At 37.8% G+C, this 18537-nt stretch overlaps 1 protein-coding gene across 2 annotated transcripts in view; it reads right to left on the minus strand.

The window, feature by feature from the left end:
* TMEM39A (transmembrane protein 39A) overlaps nt 1-18537 on the minus strand; it is a 33566-nt gene that overhangs the window by 2319 nt on the left and 12710 nt on the right. For both annotated transcript variants that reach the window (XM_025990112.2, XM_025990111.2), the window contains exons 4-8: nt 16462-16545; nt 11940-12094; nt 5797-6145; nt 4822-5009; nt 2807-2927 (exon numbers count right to left, since the gene is read on the minus strand). In XM_025990112.2, the coding sequence (XP_025845897.1) occupies nt 2807-2927; nt 4822-5009; nt 5797-6145; nt 11940-12094; nt 16462-16545 (897 nt within the window). The remainder of the gene's footprint in view (nt 1-2806; nt 2928-4821; nt 5010-5796; nt 6146-11939; nt 12095-16461; nt 16546-18537) is intronic.

Here is an 18537-nt window from a genome sequence, read left to right on the forward strand (position 1 = left end):
AATAAAGTCACATCATCCTAACACCTCTGAAAGGTAGTCAGCCAGCTTCTTCTAGTCAGCCAGGTTCTTTGGGTCCTTCTTTGGGAGGAAGAAAATGTTTAACCTGGGTTATAGCATATGATATCCAGTAATATCATGTATAAAACTGGCACAGAATTCACCCAGAAGAAATGAAGCTAGGAAGTTTAATACCTTGACTTCACTCTCCTCCATCCTTCTGTTTCTTGCCAATGATTCCTGTTGGTCACATCACCTGGCAACAAATGGGCAAAGGAGCCCATTGATGCCATCAGAGAGATTACCCTCCTTGCACATAAGGCAAGCTCTAGAAGATGGCAAGTGGGTCTGGAGGTGCAAGTGGAAAATATCCAGTACCAGAGATTTTTTGGGAGAAAAGTTCCCTCTTTTCTAAGAAAGAGATGCAGGACTATTAAGACCTGTTCTCTCTTTCTCCCCTGGATGTTGTTATATCTGGATACACAGCTTAGAACTGCTAAAGTCAATTGCTTCCTTTTAGAGAATGCATTGCACAGAGTCTGATATATATATATATATATATAAAATCAGAGAAATGGGATGACCCTGGGTCCTTGGTGATATCCTCAAACTCTAAATCAACTGCCCTTCCTCTGATTTCCCTGTTTGTGAGATAATACAATTAATTATTTTAAGCCACTCTGAGTGTGTTTTCTTTAACTTGAAACTTCTTACGCCATAAATGGATAGTGAGCTGCCTTGAGTGGCATTCTTTCTAGCTACTAATGAATAAAGTTCTATGGACTTAAAAAAAAAAAAAAAAAAAGAAAGGCTCAGAATATTCCAAAAGGACTCAAGCAATGGGAGTTTCTGTGGCAAATATAACAACAATTAAAATTAAATGTGCCAGTAAGCTATAAACTGAATGAGTAGAAAGGCTAGGATGAGTTTTAACTTGTAACAGCTATAGGTAGTCGGCACATTTATTTTTTTATAAGCCAATTAAAAAATTTTTTTTAAAGATTTTTATTTGTTTATTCATGAGACACACACAGAGACATAGGCAGAGGGAGGAGAAGCAGGCTCCCTGCCGGGATCCCGATAAAGGACTCAATCCCAGGACCCTGGGATTACACCCTGAGCCAAAGTCACACGCTCAACCCCTGAGCCACCCAGATGTCCCAACTGGCACATTTTAAATGAGTGTTCTCAAATTTCAATGTGCCTAAGAATCATTTCCAAATATGTAAATGCTGCAAATTCCTGGAATCCTTTGGATGTTCTGATTTAGAAGTCTGGCGTAGGGTCTCTGAATCACTTTAAAGAGTGAGCCAGGTGATTTATATGCAAGTGGCCCAAAGAACACTTTGAGAAGCACTGATTTACCTGTTTGGTCATACAAAATCAGTAATAAGCTAACTTCCCTAATCCTTATTCTTTGGATTTCACCTGATTCTCCAGCTGTCCAATACACCAGCAAGAAAAATACTTATTTTTCAAACAGAAAACTCCAGTAGAATATCTGCTTATTACAAGTTTCAAGGGGACTGCAAAGGTCAACAGAAGCCATTAATGGCCTATGGAATACAGCTGATTGAGTTAAATATACCACTTAGAAACCAAATGCTTACAAGTTGTGACTTAAGTCTACTCCTCTGCCTTAAGGCAATTCCAAAGGAGTCTAGAAGGAGTTGCTGGTAGTTTCCTCATTCAACTTTGTACCTGGCCCATGGTCCTCCCAGCCCCCACTCTGCCCCTGCCTCACACCCTCCCCCCATAGTATTTACAAGTATCCAGCGTTGTGAAGTTCCCGGTATTTAACTGAAAGGCCCTTAGCAGCAAACATCTGCAGAACAGAAAGTCCATATACCCTCACAAGGAACTGGGAATGAGTGAGAATGAGATTTAAGTATCTCAAAAAAGGGCAGCCCTGGTGGCACAGCAGTTTAGTGCCGCCTTCAGCCCGGGGTGTGATCCTGGAGACCTGGGATCGAGTCCCGTGTTGGGCTCCCTGCGTGGAGCCTGCTTCTTCCTCTTCCTGTCTCTCTCTCTCTCTCTCTCTCTCTCTCTCTCTCTCTCTGTGTCTGTCATGAATAAATAAATAAAAAATCTTAAAAAAAAAAAGTATCTCAAAAAAGATCTACAATTCTTTTTTAGACAAAGGCAATACTATGAACAGTCCCCTGAATGCACCTTCTTTCCCCCACTGACACTGATCAGCTAGCCTTTCTAGCTAGAAATAAATACCTCTACCTCCTAGAGTCAGAATTTCCAGAAACTGAAAGATCAAATAGGACACAATCCAAGGCATAAATTCAAATGGAACAGAAACTGAGTTTAGTGGACATCTATTGCTTCTTCCTTTAAATTTTTTAAGCCTTTTTTCTCTTAATCCAGGAAAAGGTAAATGGCCAGACATCATGGCATTTGTATTACTTTCAGAAGGGAAGTCAAGGTTGTTTAAAGAGGTGCTATGACAAATACCACCCCCCACCAAAACTCAAAACAAAAACAAAAACAAAACAGCCCCCAAAATAAAACAAAAACTCAAACCCAACAAAACAAAACCATTATTATTATATTAAATAAGACTTAAGAATACACAGACACAATATAACAAGGATACCACTAAACTATTAAAAATAAAAATTGTAAGATTAAAAAGGGAAGAATACATTTCCAAAAGACAAGGGGCATTATAGTAGTAGTAATAATTCCATGTATTAATTTCCTAGTATGAGCTACACACTGTGTGAGGTGCTTACACACATAGTGGCCTCCTAACACTTACCACTAAGTTTATGTTTGAAAAGAAATAAGTGGTACTTGCATAAAAGCGGGCATGGGATACATCTGAAGGCACTGCCACGTTGTAAGGCCCCATGGCTCTATATAAGCATCTGCTGTGTCGCACCAGCACCCCTTGAGGCCATATTGTATTTTCTGACCAACTAAGGGAGAAAAAAATGCAACGTTAGCATATTGGCAATTACAGATAAGACAGTGTCTGGCAAGGCCAATTACATTTCTATGGAAGGAATTAAGTATTCAAAGCTTCATCTGCCTGAATTCTGAGAATATAGTAATTGCATAGTCAAACTGGAAAGTTAGGAAGGATCTGTTCTTATAACTTCATTGCTATAGTAGAGAGGTTGCAAAGTGATAGTTAACTCAGTGTCAAAGGACCTATGAGGCTTAGGAAATTAATGTGTAAAGCACCTATGAGCTAGAAAATCGAGTGCAAGCAAGTGGACTGCCACCTCAATCCCAAATGAGCAAAAATATTGATGGAAATGCTAGAGAGAAGAAACAAGAGAAAATGCATAGTAGTAAGAATAGTGGAGAAATGAACACGCTGTCAAATTAGCATGACGTTTACCGCAGAATTACATCACCCAAAGGTATTGAAAATCAGTCTATTTGTCACATACTTCAAATGCCTCATACATACGTGAAGCTATACAGAACACAGAGACACACAAGGTACTGACACACATACTTTTCTTTTTACCGCTTTCTTGGTTTATTTTTATAGAAGTTTCTTTAGCAAAAAGAAGTTATGGAAGAAGCTTCATTGTTTCCAGCACCAATGTGATGGAGTTGGGGTGGGGATGGGGATCTTCAGGTTAAGCTTTTTTTAAAAAAAATCTAAGTTAATTCATCTCTTCCTGATTTTGGAAAGGTTAGTTTCCTAGGGTAAGAACTGGGATAACATTTTAGATATATTAAAACAAAAGAAAAGGTCTAGCACCCTAAAGCTTTCCCAGTTCAGAAAATGTTCCGTCGGCCTTGCTCACACTTACCAGCATTAAAGTGATGATACACCTCATGGCCATGTGCCATCAGGAGCCTGAAGATGTACAGTACTAGTACTGTGGATTGTATTTTCAATTTTTATTGAAATTTGTCCTTTGCCCACAGTCGGGTTTCTTTTCAGCCTGGCCCAATCTCTTTCAGTTCCTGGGCTTGAAGGCCTGTGCTAATCTGTATCAGACATCAAGGCAGATAATTGAAGGGATGACTCTGAGGGGGAGAGGGGAAGGGGAAAGTCCCCTCAATCTGTCCCACTTCATTAGGAAAGAATTTCTAGGTGATGAAATTTGTGAAATGTTCCAATTATAAAAGGGAGAAAGATGAAGATGGTCCAGGTCTGAGAGGAAGGTATGGCAAAGGGCTCAGAAGTGAGAGAACAAAAGGGTTCTAAAGTTAACCACTTTGGATCATAGGGACCATGCACAGAAATGACTGATAAGGGGACACAATGAGAGGAATACTCACAGAGAACTCAATTAGGGACAGTTTTCATTAAATATGGGCAAAGCAGGGAAACATTCATTAGCAAGTTTAGGAAAAATAATAAAAAATGCAAGCAAAGAAAATTACTAGAACAAATTTACATTTATTAGAAAGGAAAGATGAGAGAAGCAAATTTTAGCTGCCTGAGTGTGAGATGATTAGCTAGCAACTATTAAGCTGTGGCAATGAAGAAAAGATGAATTTTATAATCTTCCAAAGAGAATTAAAAATATATCATGACTCTGTCAATCTGGGCAAAGGGTTAAGACTGAAAGAAAACTCCACTATTACAGCCTGGGAAACAAATTATACACTCCAGGGTAACCGGGCAGCTGAAAGGTAGGAGGCATTTAAGGAGGGACTGGGGATGGTGGTGGGAATGAGTTAATGTCCCCTGTGTTCAGTTTAGAGTGATGACAAGCATCCATGTAGACAAAAAACAAAAAATTAATGTTCAAAGCCAAGAACAAGAATGACATACAAAGCAAATAAACATGATCAGCAGCATGTAGAAAGGTGTTATATGGTTTTACCCTTTAGGCTACTCACATGTGCTGTGGAGCATTGCTGTAGGACCCATGTTCGAGCTTCTGCCACTTGCCCAGGTGAGCAGCTGATTTATGTAGCAAATCACAGTATTTGGACGGCAGCAGTTGTGTGGTGAGCATGACAAAAGCATTGATCCACACCATAATGAGGTGCTCACATGACCAGCGCATGTCATAGTACTGGGTACTCTGGAAGAGATCAGAAGAGAGAGAAATGATCCATGCACTGTTAAGCAAGAAGGTAGGGGTGGGTGCGTGTACATACGCCCTGCAGACAAATGCCACACTGAGTCACACATGCATGGGTTGTCCTGCTGTCCGTGCAGAAAGTTCAAGAGCAGAGTCCTCCAAAATCCTTCAACCTGACTTTCTGGCTGTATGAATTAGGTTGGGAGGGAGAGGCAATTATATTTTAAGTGCTTCCTTTCTAGAAGAAGTGAGTGCCCTCTGTAAATGACCACTCCGGCTGCAGATGTGCTTCTCAATAGGTGAAGAAAGGGCACTAAAATGTCCCAAAAGATTTTGGGCCCAAGTGACATCCAGACCATTTCTCTCTTCTACTGAAGTAAATTGAAATTTAGATAAAGGTTAGATTAAATTCAAGGAAACTCCTGATTAACCATGTTAAGACCAACCACGGTAGGCTGAATTTTATTAAAACCTCAATCCTCTTAAGCTACTACATACTGATTCTATCATAAACACAAATTTTATTTTCCCCGGAAACTGGAAAAAAAATTAAAAAAAAAAAAAAAAACTTTAAAAAAGAAAAAAAGAGGGGACCACCACGGGTGCATCACATATATGGAAATACCTATCCGCCAACCAGGAGCGGTATTAGTGCACTCCGGATGCAGCCGAACTCCACCATCCAGGCTGCCAAAGGGGAGACAGAAAAAAGGGGGATTAAATAAGAAATACCCAGTTTATGTCATTCACACACAAATCCAGGAAGCACATAAAAGTAACCACTTACCTTCACAAAACACAGGGGGAGAAATGCAACATAGTAGGCACTGAAGAGGGAGTTGAAGAGAACTTCCTTGATTCTGTGGTTGAAATCTGCTTTCAGACATTCAACTTCATTGCGGATAAGGTCTGGAGATAGGGGGCAGCTGTGGGTGGGGATGGGCGTGGCATTATTAAACTGTTCTTTTAGAGACTCCAGCAATAGGGAGAGAAAGTCTTTGGATTTGGCCAAGCCACCCACAGTTGAGGCACTTTCTTCTACAGCCTGCTGCTGAACCATATAGTTATAGTCTGTGAGAAGAAGATGAGCTCTACTATCTTGGTGAAAACAGCAGAGAGGAACATAAACGCCAAACCTGCAGAAAACAGTAAATATGATAATGAGACCACAGACGTCACCATAGATCAAATCTGGTAACTATGTTAGTAAAACAGTCATTCACCAGAATGAACATAATATAAACAGGGACTCTGCTGACGGTAAATTCATTATTGGGGAAGTTCTTTAATTTCTTCTCACAAAGGCAATACACGTTCACTGTAGAATAACAGAAGACTATACAAAATCACAATGACAAAACAGAAAACATGTAAAAACGATCGCTTTTAGAATTTTTACAACTGGGTGCACAGACTTCATGCTTGTATACATTTAGCCTCATAGAGTATAAACTGTTTTGTATCTTTGAGTGTGTGTTTATGTATGGGTACCTATTTTGAGCATTTTTTCACGTCATTAAACATTTTTTCTATAACAATTTTTTAAAAATACTAGTAGTCTCATACAGATGTACCATAATTTACCTGTTTCTCTCTTGTTGGAAACCAGCAGTTTCTTACTTTGCATTACCATATGAATGCATGGATAAGCACTTTCCTACATGATCTCTGTGTCATCTGGTAATTTTCAAATGGCATGCCCTTCACCTCAAATTTCCCCTTCTTAATGAGGGGCTCCTCTGCCTCCCCACTACATCACCCACCTCAATTCTACAGGCATTCCTAGTTCCCTTCCCCCTGCCTAGTTATTTTTCTTCACAGATCTTACCACTTCATATATTTTACATGTCTATCAGGTTTTTTAGGTTGTTTTTTGGTCTATCTTCCCCTTACTAGGTTCAGTGTACCAGAGATTTGGGTCCGCTTAATTCACTGCTATATCCTTGATGTCTAGAATAGTGGCTGAAACCTAGTCGGTACTAAGTAAATATTTGATATATTAATGAAAACAATTCTAGAAGTACCTTAAATAAATTTCTATAAGTAGAATAACTTGGTTAAAGGACTGAATATTTTTGAGACTTTTCATAACTTCTGATAGTTATTTCAACCTCGGTTCCTTAAAGCTTTTAAAATACTTTTCCCCAGTCCTCATAAGTAATGTCCACATTGTGACTTACATATTGTAAATAAAACAGTCATTTTGCAGGCATAAATTCAGGTATGAAAAATAGCAAATACAGGGCAGCCCCGGTGGCACAGCGGTTTAGTGCCGCCTGCAGCCTAGGGTGTGATCCTGGAGACCCTGGATCAAGTCCCACGGCAGGCTCTCTGCATGGTGCCTGCTTCTCCCTCTGCCTGTGTCTCTGCCTCTCTCTCTGTGTCTCTATGAATAAATAAATAAATAATCTTTAAAAAAATTTTTAAAGAAAAATAGCAAACACAAAGATATCCATCCTATTTAGTAATATATTTTATAAAAATATTAACAAATTCACCTGTTCACAGTTTTCTATAGAGGGAGAAAGAATGAGCTTGTTATAAAGTAAGAGAGCAGCTCTGGGACCCACTGTGAATGTACCCTGGAGTAGTAGTGTGGGAGGGAGTAAATACAGAGGCAACAGGCAGAGTTCACACATGTGCAAAACTGTGAAGGCCAGAGAAACCTGTCAATGTTGCTGAAACACAAACTACACATGTAGAGGTGAGACAAGAGGCTAGGGTGCTAGGGTGTGTGGCAGGTTGCAATAATGGTCCCATTTCTTAACTCTTCCTGTAGTCTTACTGCACAGCCCTCGCTCTGTGTATGAAGTGACCTTGCCTTATCCCCACAATGGGCTCAACAGTGTGACCTGTTCTGGCCCATGGACCTCTTGGCCCATCATGAAACATGATGTGATCAGAAGCTTGAAATGGGCTTGCACACTGGGGCTTGCTTTCATGCCATTCGATCAACTTCATGTGTCCATGCCTAGCCTGCTAGAGCAGAGCTGACTTGTCCTAGTTACTTAAACTGATAGTCAGTCAATCCCACAAGTGTGACTGAACCCAGCTAAGACCAGGAGAGCTTCCTGACTTCCAACTGAATCCAATGCATGCAAGTAAGTACATACTGTGGTATGCTACCATGGTTTTGCAGTTGTTTATTACAGCATTATATGGCAATGGACAACTGATATAGGGTACAATGAGAGAAACTAGAAAAGCAGTATAGTATCGAAGGCTTAGACTTTGGAGGGCTCTGTAAGATGAAGAGGGTAAAGGAAACGATTCATTAAAGAATTTTAAAAAGGGTTAGTAACATGATCCAACTTCCATTTTGAAAATCATTACAGTTACAATGGAAAATGGAAAGGAGGGCAAGAATGGATCACCAGAAAACCAGACAGAGGTTTAGAACATAATAGCAGAAGTTACAGAGAGCAGTAGATAGATTCAAGATAAACCTAAGAGCAACAACCATTAGTCATTAGACTAAACCACCCCAAACTGAGAAGCTAGCTGAGAATCCAAAAAAAAAAAAAGGCAGAAAAGAATCCCTTTTTTAACCTATGAACAAACAAGAAAATAAAAATGTAGTTGCCATTGCCTAATATGTTAAATTTCTCACACTTTTTAAAATTTAAGTTATTAGACTTTTAAAAAGTGAAGGCAAATATATTTAAACATTAAATCTGTTTAAATTATATGTTTATTTCATTGTTTTACAAGAGTGTGGAGAGCCTTCAAAAATAAGTTTCTTTATATTCCTAAATCGAAATGGAAAAGTTTACTAGCCATTTTGATATGGTAATCCTTTTAAACCTGGCCAAAATATTCCTTGATGTATCCATAATTAGCCCTTCAAATCAAATACAGTTAAACCTAACTGATTCAACCAGCTGTTGTTGAGAAACAGAATAATGACATCATTTGAAATCAAAGCAGTTAAAATATTAATCTAGAAATATAGAAACTGATGTAAAATATATACACCTTATAAGAAATATGAATCATGAAAAATGATGCTTATAATATAGAGCTAATCTTGTAGGAAAAAGGATAATACTAATGAACTAGGTTGATGACTGCCTTAAACAGTATAATTGGAAAAACAAATAGTAGTATAATTAGAACTATTGTAGCACAACCAATAGACTCTTCCTGCCATCTCTGCCCATATAATCTCTGATTAGACCTTGATTTTATGCTATGTAACTACCCATTTAAATCCGTGCTTACATTTCAGCACTCTAAATGGTTATCTAGGGGATCCCTGGGTGGCGCAGAGGTTTAGCGCCTGCCTTTGGCCCAGGGCGCGATCCTGGAGACCCGGGATCGAATCCCACATCGTGTTCCCGGTGCATGGAGCCTGCTTCTCCCTCTGCCTGTGTCTCTGCCTCTCTCTCTCTCTATCATAAATAAATAAAAATTTTAAAAAATAAAAAAATAAATGGTTATCTAAAGCAATGAATCTCAAACTTGAGCTAGCAAGAATCATCTGGAGGGCCTGTTAAAAGACAAATTGCTGGGTCCTACCTTCTGGAGTTTTTGTTTCGGTAGATTTGAGGTAGATTCTGAGAATTTCTATTTCTAAAAAATTTCCAGGTGATGTTGATGCCACTGTTCTGGGAACCACATTTTGAGAACTACTAATTAGAGTAATGGTGCTGATAAGAGCTCTGGAATCAAAAAGACCTGAGTCTTTCTCACTAACTAACCATAAGAAAGTTTTTAAATCTCTTTATCTGTCTTTACCTGTGGCAAAGCCTGCTAATTGTCTGCCAATAGCCACCATTCTCCTGTTCTTCCACTGCAAAAGAATTTTTAGTTGAGATACAGCTGTTCTACTAGACACAAATTTCCAACCTCCCTTATAATCTATCCTGCTAGAGAGGGTGGAGCAAGAAAGACAGCAGGAGCCTGGGTCCCAACACCACGGATCTAGCTGCCACAGCTATCCAAGACAATTTATACACATACTGTACAGAAGAGAGGAATAAACTTCTCAGTTAAACCACTAGTACTTTGGATCTGTTATGTCAGACTAAATACACAGCCTCCTGGGTTATGGTGATAATTTCATGAGGTGATGCTTATAAACACCTAGCCCAGCACCTGGCACAGAACTTGTTGCTTAATAAAGGGTAGCTATCCACTAATATCCAATGAAGAAAGTATTAGCCCAAGGTATACAAACTAAACTATGCAGAATAGTTTAAAAGCCAGTAACAAGATACAACTATTCACTTATCAGCACGGCTAAAATTTAAAAAACAGAAAAGATCAAATGCTGATAAAAATGTAGAGCAACCAGAATGCTTACAGAATTGATGAGAGGATAAAATGATACAACTTCTTTGGGAAAAAGTCTGGTAGATTTTTATAAAACTGAACATATATCCTTCTACCTTATGGCTTAGTAAGGCCTCTCCTAAGTATTTCTTTCAAGAGAATGAAAAGATTTCTTACAAAAAAGACATATAAGAATGTGCCTAACAGTTTTATTTTTAGTAATAGCCCAAAACTAGAAACCCAGGTATTCAACAGAATAAATAAGTTTTAATATATTCATACAATGAAACATTACTGACACATGGAAGATTCTCAAAAGCAACAATATTTATCCCCACTTAGCTTTGAGACTCCTTGTTCACCCCACTCCTTCAAAATAAGGCAAGCAAATTCACTAGATCACCTGACCTTTGAGGGTCTTATTTATGTATCATTAGTCTATCTAAGACATTTTTGTATCAGAAGACTTCAGTGCCTCATATATCTTATTAAGTAAATTTTGTTACATTCTGAATCACTGAAAACTGGTTATCTGCTTATGATTTATTCTATAAACTGGAATATTTGATCCCTAACACTCCTGACTATTCTGAATTCTCACACTGTGTGAGAGAAGCCTTACAACTAAAGTGTATATACTGTAGGGTTCTATTTATATGAAATGCTAGAACAGGCAAACTAATCTATGGTGGGAAAAATCAGGATAGTAATTATCTCTGGGAAGTGGAGGATGGGTTTGATTGGAAAGAGGCATGAAGGAACCTCTGGGATAATAGACCTCTGGGATAATAGTCATGTTGTACACTGGAAAGAGGTTTGACTTACAGATATATGCATTTATCGAGACTCAGCAAATATACACCAGATTTATGAATTTGATTTTATGTATGAATCTTACCTCAAAAGAAAAACTGTAAACAAGTATCAAATTCTAGTAATTGATATGCATATGCTGACCTATTTTGGAGGAAGTTGAGGTCTGCAATTTAACTTTGAAATGTACCAATAATAAGATGGACTGATGGATGGACAGAGGACTAGTTGGACAGTTATGTGCTGTGCAATTATAGTAAAATATTAATGGATGGAATCTAGGTGGGGTAACACAGGTGTGTGCTGAAAAATTCTTTCAATCTCATGTTTAAAATTTCCATCATAAAAAAAATAAAATAAAATAAAGTAAAATGAAATAAAATAAAATAATTTCCATCATAAAATGCTGGTCAAAAAAGAAAAAAAAAGGACTTAAGCGCACAGGGCTTATTCCTGTTACGTGAACCCAAAGATCAAAGTAATCTGACCAAGAGCTAAGACTGGTGAGCCAGTTCATTGAACTAATTACCCACCATTTGTGCCAACATAGGCAGTATTTGCAGGCTTTATTTGATATAGAGCACCAATTAAATGCTCTCCATTGGTAGAATGGCCATACCTCTCAAGTTTCTTGGGACAGTCCTGGTTCATGCCTACTGTCCCAATTGTATCGAAGTATAAAAAATAATTATATGGTTACCCTACCCATGGGTTTTCATATTTTCTGAGCTTTTGGTTCATATTTGAAGAATTTCATCTTCCTCATTTTTATACTATTGTTTGCTTGACCCAAATAATTTCCTTAAAAACTTACTAATAAAATGGTAAAACTTGAGTACTCACGGGTAGCCAAGGAAAAGTAGATTGAGGACTGAATGGCTTCGGAAGAGATTGACGAGGGTCCAACAAAGTACCCATCCACATAAAGTGAGTAGCACCAAGCGAGCTGATATCAGAACCATGTAGTGAATCATAGATGCTGCACCCGCCTTAGTGGCCTGAAAGTTTGGAAGCACCAAAAGGAACACACTTTAGAAACTGCTGTATTCAAAAGCAATGTGACTCAAGGAATCAGTAGATTTAGTAGAAATCTGCCCCAACGGGGGAGGAAAGAAGAAAAACTGCCCCATTTCATCTTATCTTACTCATTTTTAAAGATTCAGACTTCTCCAGGCAATTCATTGGTTCCTCCTTGCATTCCCACAGTGTCTCATAGAGACCTCACTTAAGTTCTTAGGACATTGTCTAATTTTTTTACATTGGGGCTTCTCAAAGTATGGTCCATGAACCACATTCATCAGAATTACTTGGGCTGCTTACTGAACTTGCAAATTCCTACTGCCTGTCCTTATCAGATATAGGGAACAAAACTGTAAGTCAGGGAACCTATATTTTAATAATGCACCAGGTGGTAAAGATAGTGAACCATTAATTTATCTGACTTCAGACTAAACAGTAATAGCCTCAATAGTAGCAACACTGTTTCCATTTTCCTTGGAATCCTCCCCCCAATCTATTTGCCCTATTAATGTTTAATGAATTACTGAAGCTTCAAAAAATAATCAGATCTTCTCTTACAAATCCTTATATAAATAAAAGCTCCTTTTCTGACTTTTGCAAACATGGAAATAATGGACAATCACTTCCGCTTCTTTATATCACAGCTATTCAAATATTTTCCCTTAACCACACATTTTAAAAACAGATTAAATGTAGTAAGAAAGCATACTTGTCTAAACGTGAAACTCTGCAATGCTATTCTCTTTCAGAACGAACTAGGAAGAGAAGGAGCAAAATGCAGGGGAAAACGGCAGAATGCTACAACCTCAAAGCAGCAGTGTCCAAATACAAAGGGGAAAAAATTATGTGGGGTCGAGAGTAACAGGAGGGGGTAAGGAGCTTTTCAGGTCCTTCATCTTCATCTATCCATTTCTTAGTTTTCCCAATATACAACGCAGCATCTGTAACATATATGCGCTATGGTTCCTTATAAATGCAAAAAGCAGTTGAATTAATATCCTAAGCCTCAAACCATAGAGAAGGTTCAAACTAACTGTTCTCAGTAACAGCAGGGCAAAAATGCGTATCACTCCCTGATACATGGTCTCACGACTATGTACCTTACATGTCAAAGCCTAAGGAAGGCATTTAAACTGCTAGGATTACTCTATTGCCTCCATTTTCAAAATTAAGAAGGCTGGGCTTCTGCCCAATGTCACCAGATAGCAGAACCTGAATGTATTTATCATTTCTGTCTTATTCCAGAGCCCAAGCTCCTAATTACTATGCTATGTATGACAGATACTGTATCAGGTCCTAGGGATACAGTAATAATCAAGACAAGTTAGAACTCTGTCTTTATGAGGCTGCCCAAGAAAGATAAATACTAAACTTATACTTACACAAATAATTATTTTTACAATTGTGGTAAGTGCTACAGGAAAAGGCTGTTAGGGAAAGCAAATAACAACAACCCAACCTAGGGAAGCCTTTCTGAGGAAGCGATATCTTAGCTGAGATTAAAAAAGAAGGAAAAATGAGGTAGGTAAGGAGTAGAAAAATATTCCTAATATGTTAACTGAGAAGTACAGTATATATGCAAATAAAAATTTATATACCAGCATACGGTCCTTTCAATAATGAGATTGTAATTAAAAATTTTTTCTGCTTTTTATTTTAGTGTATTCCAATTTTTTTCCAATAAAATGTACTACCTTCCTATTTAAAAGGTTTTTATTTTTTTAATTTTTATTTTTTTAAAAGATTTTTATTTATTTATTCATTCGAGACACAGAGATGGAGAGAGAGAGGCAGAGATACAGGCAGAGGGAGAAGCAGGCTCCATGCAGGAGCCTGATGTGGGACTCGATCCCGGGTCTCCAGGATCAGGTAGGTCCTGGGCTGAAGGCGGCGCTAAACCTCTGAGCCACCCGGGCTGCCCTAAAAGTTTTTTAAAAAGGGAGTTGCCTCAGGTGGGTAGAAGAAGACTAGCTGAATAATTTTTTGGTCTTGTGGAGCAAGTCAAGAGGTAGAATTGGCCTGGAGGTGAACAGTCTTACCTAGTTGGAGGCATTCCGCACAGAATACTATTTAGCTTTCTGAATTAATTACCTCCAGCCTCTCCTTAAAAAATGATTGGCCATTCTCACATAGGAATCCTTTCTGTGATATATAAGCTCTCCCCTGCCCCCCAAAGCAAAACATTTTAATGGAGGGAACGAAAGATGACTTATGATAGGTCTTACCACCTATTTAGCTTTTTTAGGAAGAGAATCACTATACGGCTCCCATTTTTAATTTCTGAGTGGGTAATATATTCACCAAAATACTGTGAATATACCTAGAGATAAATTTATTCATCTAAAAGCAAATGTATTTTGTTCCTTCTACCCACCTTCTTTTAAGCCATTATATACTTTTTTTTTTACTTAATATCTTACTGGTCAGTACATTTAATTTTTTTAATGGCTGCATGTTATTCCCTTATGTAGAGATCCCATAATTATTTAAACATTCTTTAATTCTTTCTCATGGACTTCAAGGCACAGATACAAGTCTTTGACCAAAAATCTATTTAAACTTAGCTTAAGTATTTTGTTCTTGGTAAGAATTACAGGTTTCTTTAGAAAACAGCTAATATACTACGTAAGGTCATACAAAACTTGTTAAGCTACTATTAAGCCATAAACAGAAGAAAACAATGGAATACAGCAAGTTATAGCACTTGGAGCTCCAAGGTAGAAACCTCAATTGTGAAGGATTTACACATTAGCTGGATATATTAATTCGACATATATATATATATATATATATATATATATATATATACACACAAGTATTATTTCTAAGTAATTGAAGAGATGAAACAAAATCCTGCCTGTTTTCACAGATAAAAACATAAAATTCCTCACTGAGTTCCTCTGAGCATCTATTTTCAGACCTAAATAACGAACCTGGGAGAAAAGATTTTAGATAGGCTTTCCCTTTGTGAAAAACAGGTAATCCTACCACCAGTGTTTTTCAGTTAACTTCAAATGGCTTTTAAGTAATGACTTAATGTTTGCAATTACTCTGTGCTCACAAGAAATAAGGTTCCTGAAAATCAGGGCTTACAGACACGAAAACTTTCAATGTAGGTTTTAGAAGGAAAAAAGCTGACTCTCAGTTATCTGTGATTACAGTAATTATTAATTTAAAATTATACACTGAATTATAAGATCCAAGATTAAAATTATTAGCCACTTCAGCTTAGTTAAGATTTTTTTTGTTTTTATCATTTATAGGGTGTAAGATAGTAAAATTGTCAAAGAACACATTTACCTCCTCCAATGGAGTTTACAAATAAAGAATCTTACCAATGGACAATTCTATCAACAACATTAAATTTTAAAAAGATCATATTAACATCTCAAGTCTTCCCTTACTGCCCACTAAGATTCTAATCTTCGAGATTAGTCTTATGCAAATTTGATGTTGTCGTTTTAAAATTCCAACTTTTAATAAACTCAAACAAATGACTCTCGCTAGCAACCCCACAAATGGTATAAATTTCAAGTAAATATTACCTGAAACAGCTTTAGATACAACTGTTCATTTATATATAACTCTTCATATCAATAGTTACTTAAAATTCATTCTATTTTTACTTTATTAAAATTAGAAAAAAAATTTTTTTTCATTTTTATTTATTTATGATAGTCATACAGAGAGAGAGAGAGAGAGAGAGAAAGAGGCAGAGACACAGGCAGAGAGAGAAGCAGGCTCCATGCACCGGGAGCCTGACGTGGGACTCGATCCCGGGTCTCCAGTATCGCGCCCTGGGCCAAAGGCAGGCGCCAAACCGCTGCGCCACCCAGGGATCCCCTAAAATTAGAAAAATTATACAGAACTTGGAAGCTAGAAATAAGCTCCTATTAAATGAAATTTCTAACAGTTCTCTTGAATTCTAGCACAATGAATTTTAAGTACCTTATGGGAAAATCTTTTTAAAAAAATCTAACACATGGGGCACATGGGTGACTCAGTTGATTAAGCAGCTGCCTTGGGCTCAGGTCATGGTCTCAGGGTCCTGGGATTGCCAGAGTAGAGCTCCCCACTCAAGGTGGAGTCTCCCTGTGCTCCTGCCCCCTGCTCGTGCTCTTTCAAATAAATAAATAAAATCTTAAAAAAAGAAAGAAAGAAAGAAAGAAAGAAAGAAAGAAAGAAAGAAAGAAAAGAACCAGCACAACTCACACGGAAGTAGAAAAAATTTAATTTGTAATTGTTTTCAAATTATATTTGCGCACTTCACATATTCAGCTTGAATCCATTCTACTAGTAACTCACTCCAGCTCCAAGTGATAAAAAATAGTGAATGAGCTGTTACCTCTGAGATGAGGGCCCATACCAGCCTCCTTGCAAGCATCACTGTGATGAATGCTGCCAGGTGGTAATCAATGAGATGAAAATTCTGTAAGAGAAACAAATCACTGCATCAGAAAGAAATATGTGTATTCAGCTAGAACTACTACATCAAGAGGTCTGGCCCTCAAAAGATCTTCCTTACATCACCTTACATGTACGGACCACAATTATTTGAGGTCGTAGAGAGATTACTTTCTACTTCTACCTAATTCTACTTCCCCTTTCATGAAAAATTGCTTTAACTTTTCAAACACAATTTTAAACTATCTGGAATGTACTCCTCTCCTTTTCTTGAAAGTTTACTGTATTGAAAGGAAAAGACTATAGCTTTGGGGTAAAAAGTGATAACCTGCACAATTATGGCAAGAATAATTTATTTAAGGGGTTCCTAGGTGGCTCAGTCAGTTAAGCATCTGCCTTCAGCTCAGGTCATGATCCTGAAGTCCTAGGATGGAATCTGCACCAGGCTCCCTGCTCAGTGAGGAGTCTGTTTCTCCCTCTGCCCCCCTCCCTGCTCATGCGCTCTCTCTTTCTCTCTCTCTCTAGTAAATAAAATTACATTTAAAAAAGAATAATTTATTTAAATGCAACATTTATAATGAGTGTCAAATTCAATGGATCAGATGGAACTCCCACTGTTCAGGAGTTCTTATTTTTGGTCTCTCTATGCAAGCTACGTTAATCTAATTGGACATCTATTAACCTAACTGGCTGACATGTCAATTGCTTTCTTAACTTGATTTAAAAACATGTCTTAAAAAAAAAAAAAAAATGTCTTATATTTGACCTTTTCTTCCTAAGAAATGATAGTATTACCTAGATGCTGTATGGTTCCTTCTAGTTCTAAGCCTATATAAATAAATAACAAGTACAATGAAAAGTCATTAGCAACAAACATAATTGGGATTATTTTCATTTTGATGGTCAAAAGGTCTGTTAACTTTCCAGTGTCATTCTTTCAGAATCAAAAGCTGAATTTCTCAATTCATCAATAAATATGTACTGGACACCCACAATGTGTGCCACAATCTTCTTCTTGATACTGAGGATACAGTGATGAAGAATGACAGACAAGCTTCCTGCTCTCCTGGATCTTATTTTTTACTGTGGTGTGAGAGGGAAAGGGGATAGCAAGGATTACTGGTTGTTTCTTCTGCCATCATTGTTGAATTTAACTGGACACCAACTCCTTAACAAAGGTTCATTTCCTTGCCTCCCTTGCAAAAACTACTTGTAGCTAAGACATGTGAGGGGAGATGATATATACAACGTTCAAGCCATGCCCTTAAAGGAAGGAGCTATCTTTCTCCTTTCCTCCTTCCTGCTGGCCAGATGTGCTGACAGTAAGTAGTTGGGGCAGCTATATCTTAGACCATGGTTTGGAAGAATCATGTTAGGAGTAGTAGAGCAATGGAAACACAGAGTTTCCATGCTGGCGTATCACTTGCCTGATTCTTATTTAATAAGGAAATAAGGTTCTACTTTGTTTTAGTCACCCTATTACAGCAGCTAAAGCCATACTTTAATAAATGTGAGTGTAAGGCCAATGACAAGCTAACAAGAAAAAGCATTTAGCTTGTTACAACCGCTGTCAAGAAATAAAATAGTGATAAATAATAACTGGGAAGGGAGTTGCAGAGCCAATTTAAACTGCTGGTTATGGAGGACACCTCTGAGACTGTGACATTTGGGCTGAGAACTGAATGACAACAAAGTACCACTTATGAGAAGATCTGAGAGCAGAGAGCCCCAGGTAGAGGCAAAATGAATCACAAAGGCCCAGGGCAGGAAAATATATGCCTGGTGTGTCTGAACATCACCAAGAGGGCTGGGATGAGGTAATGAGCAATAAAAGATTTAGTTTATGTATATACTTTTTACTAATGCAAAGTCATGGAAGTGTTTCATGCAAAGGATGCCAGGTTCCATTTTAAAACAATCACAATGACTGCTGGGTGGAAAATATACTGTAGCAGGGCAAGATCAGTTAGGAATTACTGCTTTTAATGCAGATAAGAGATGATGACGGACTGAATGG

The sequence above is a fragment of the Vulpes vulpes genome, chromosome 1 (genome assembly GCF_048418805.1).
Source record: "Vulpes vulpes isolate BD-2025 chromosome 1, VulVul3, whole genome shotgun sequence".
NCBI classification, from domain to species: Eukaryota; Metazoa; Chordata; class Mammalia; order Carnivora; family Canidae; genus Vulpes; species Vulpes vulpes.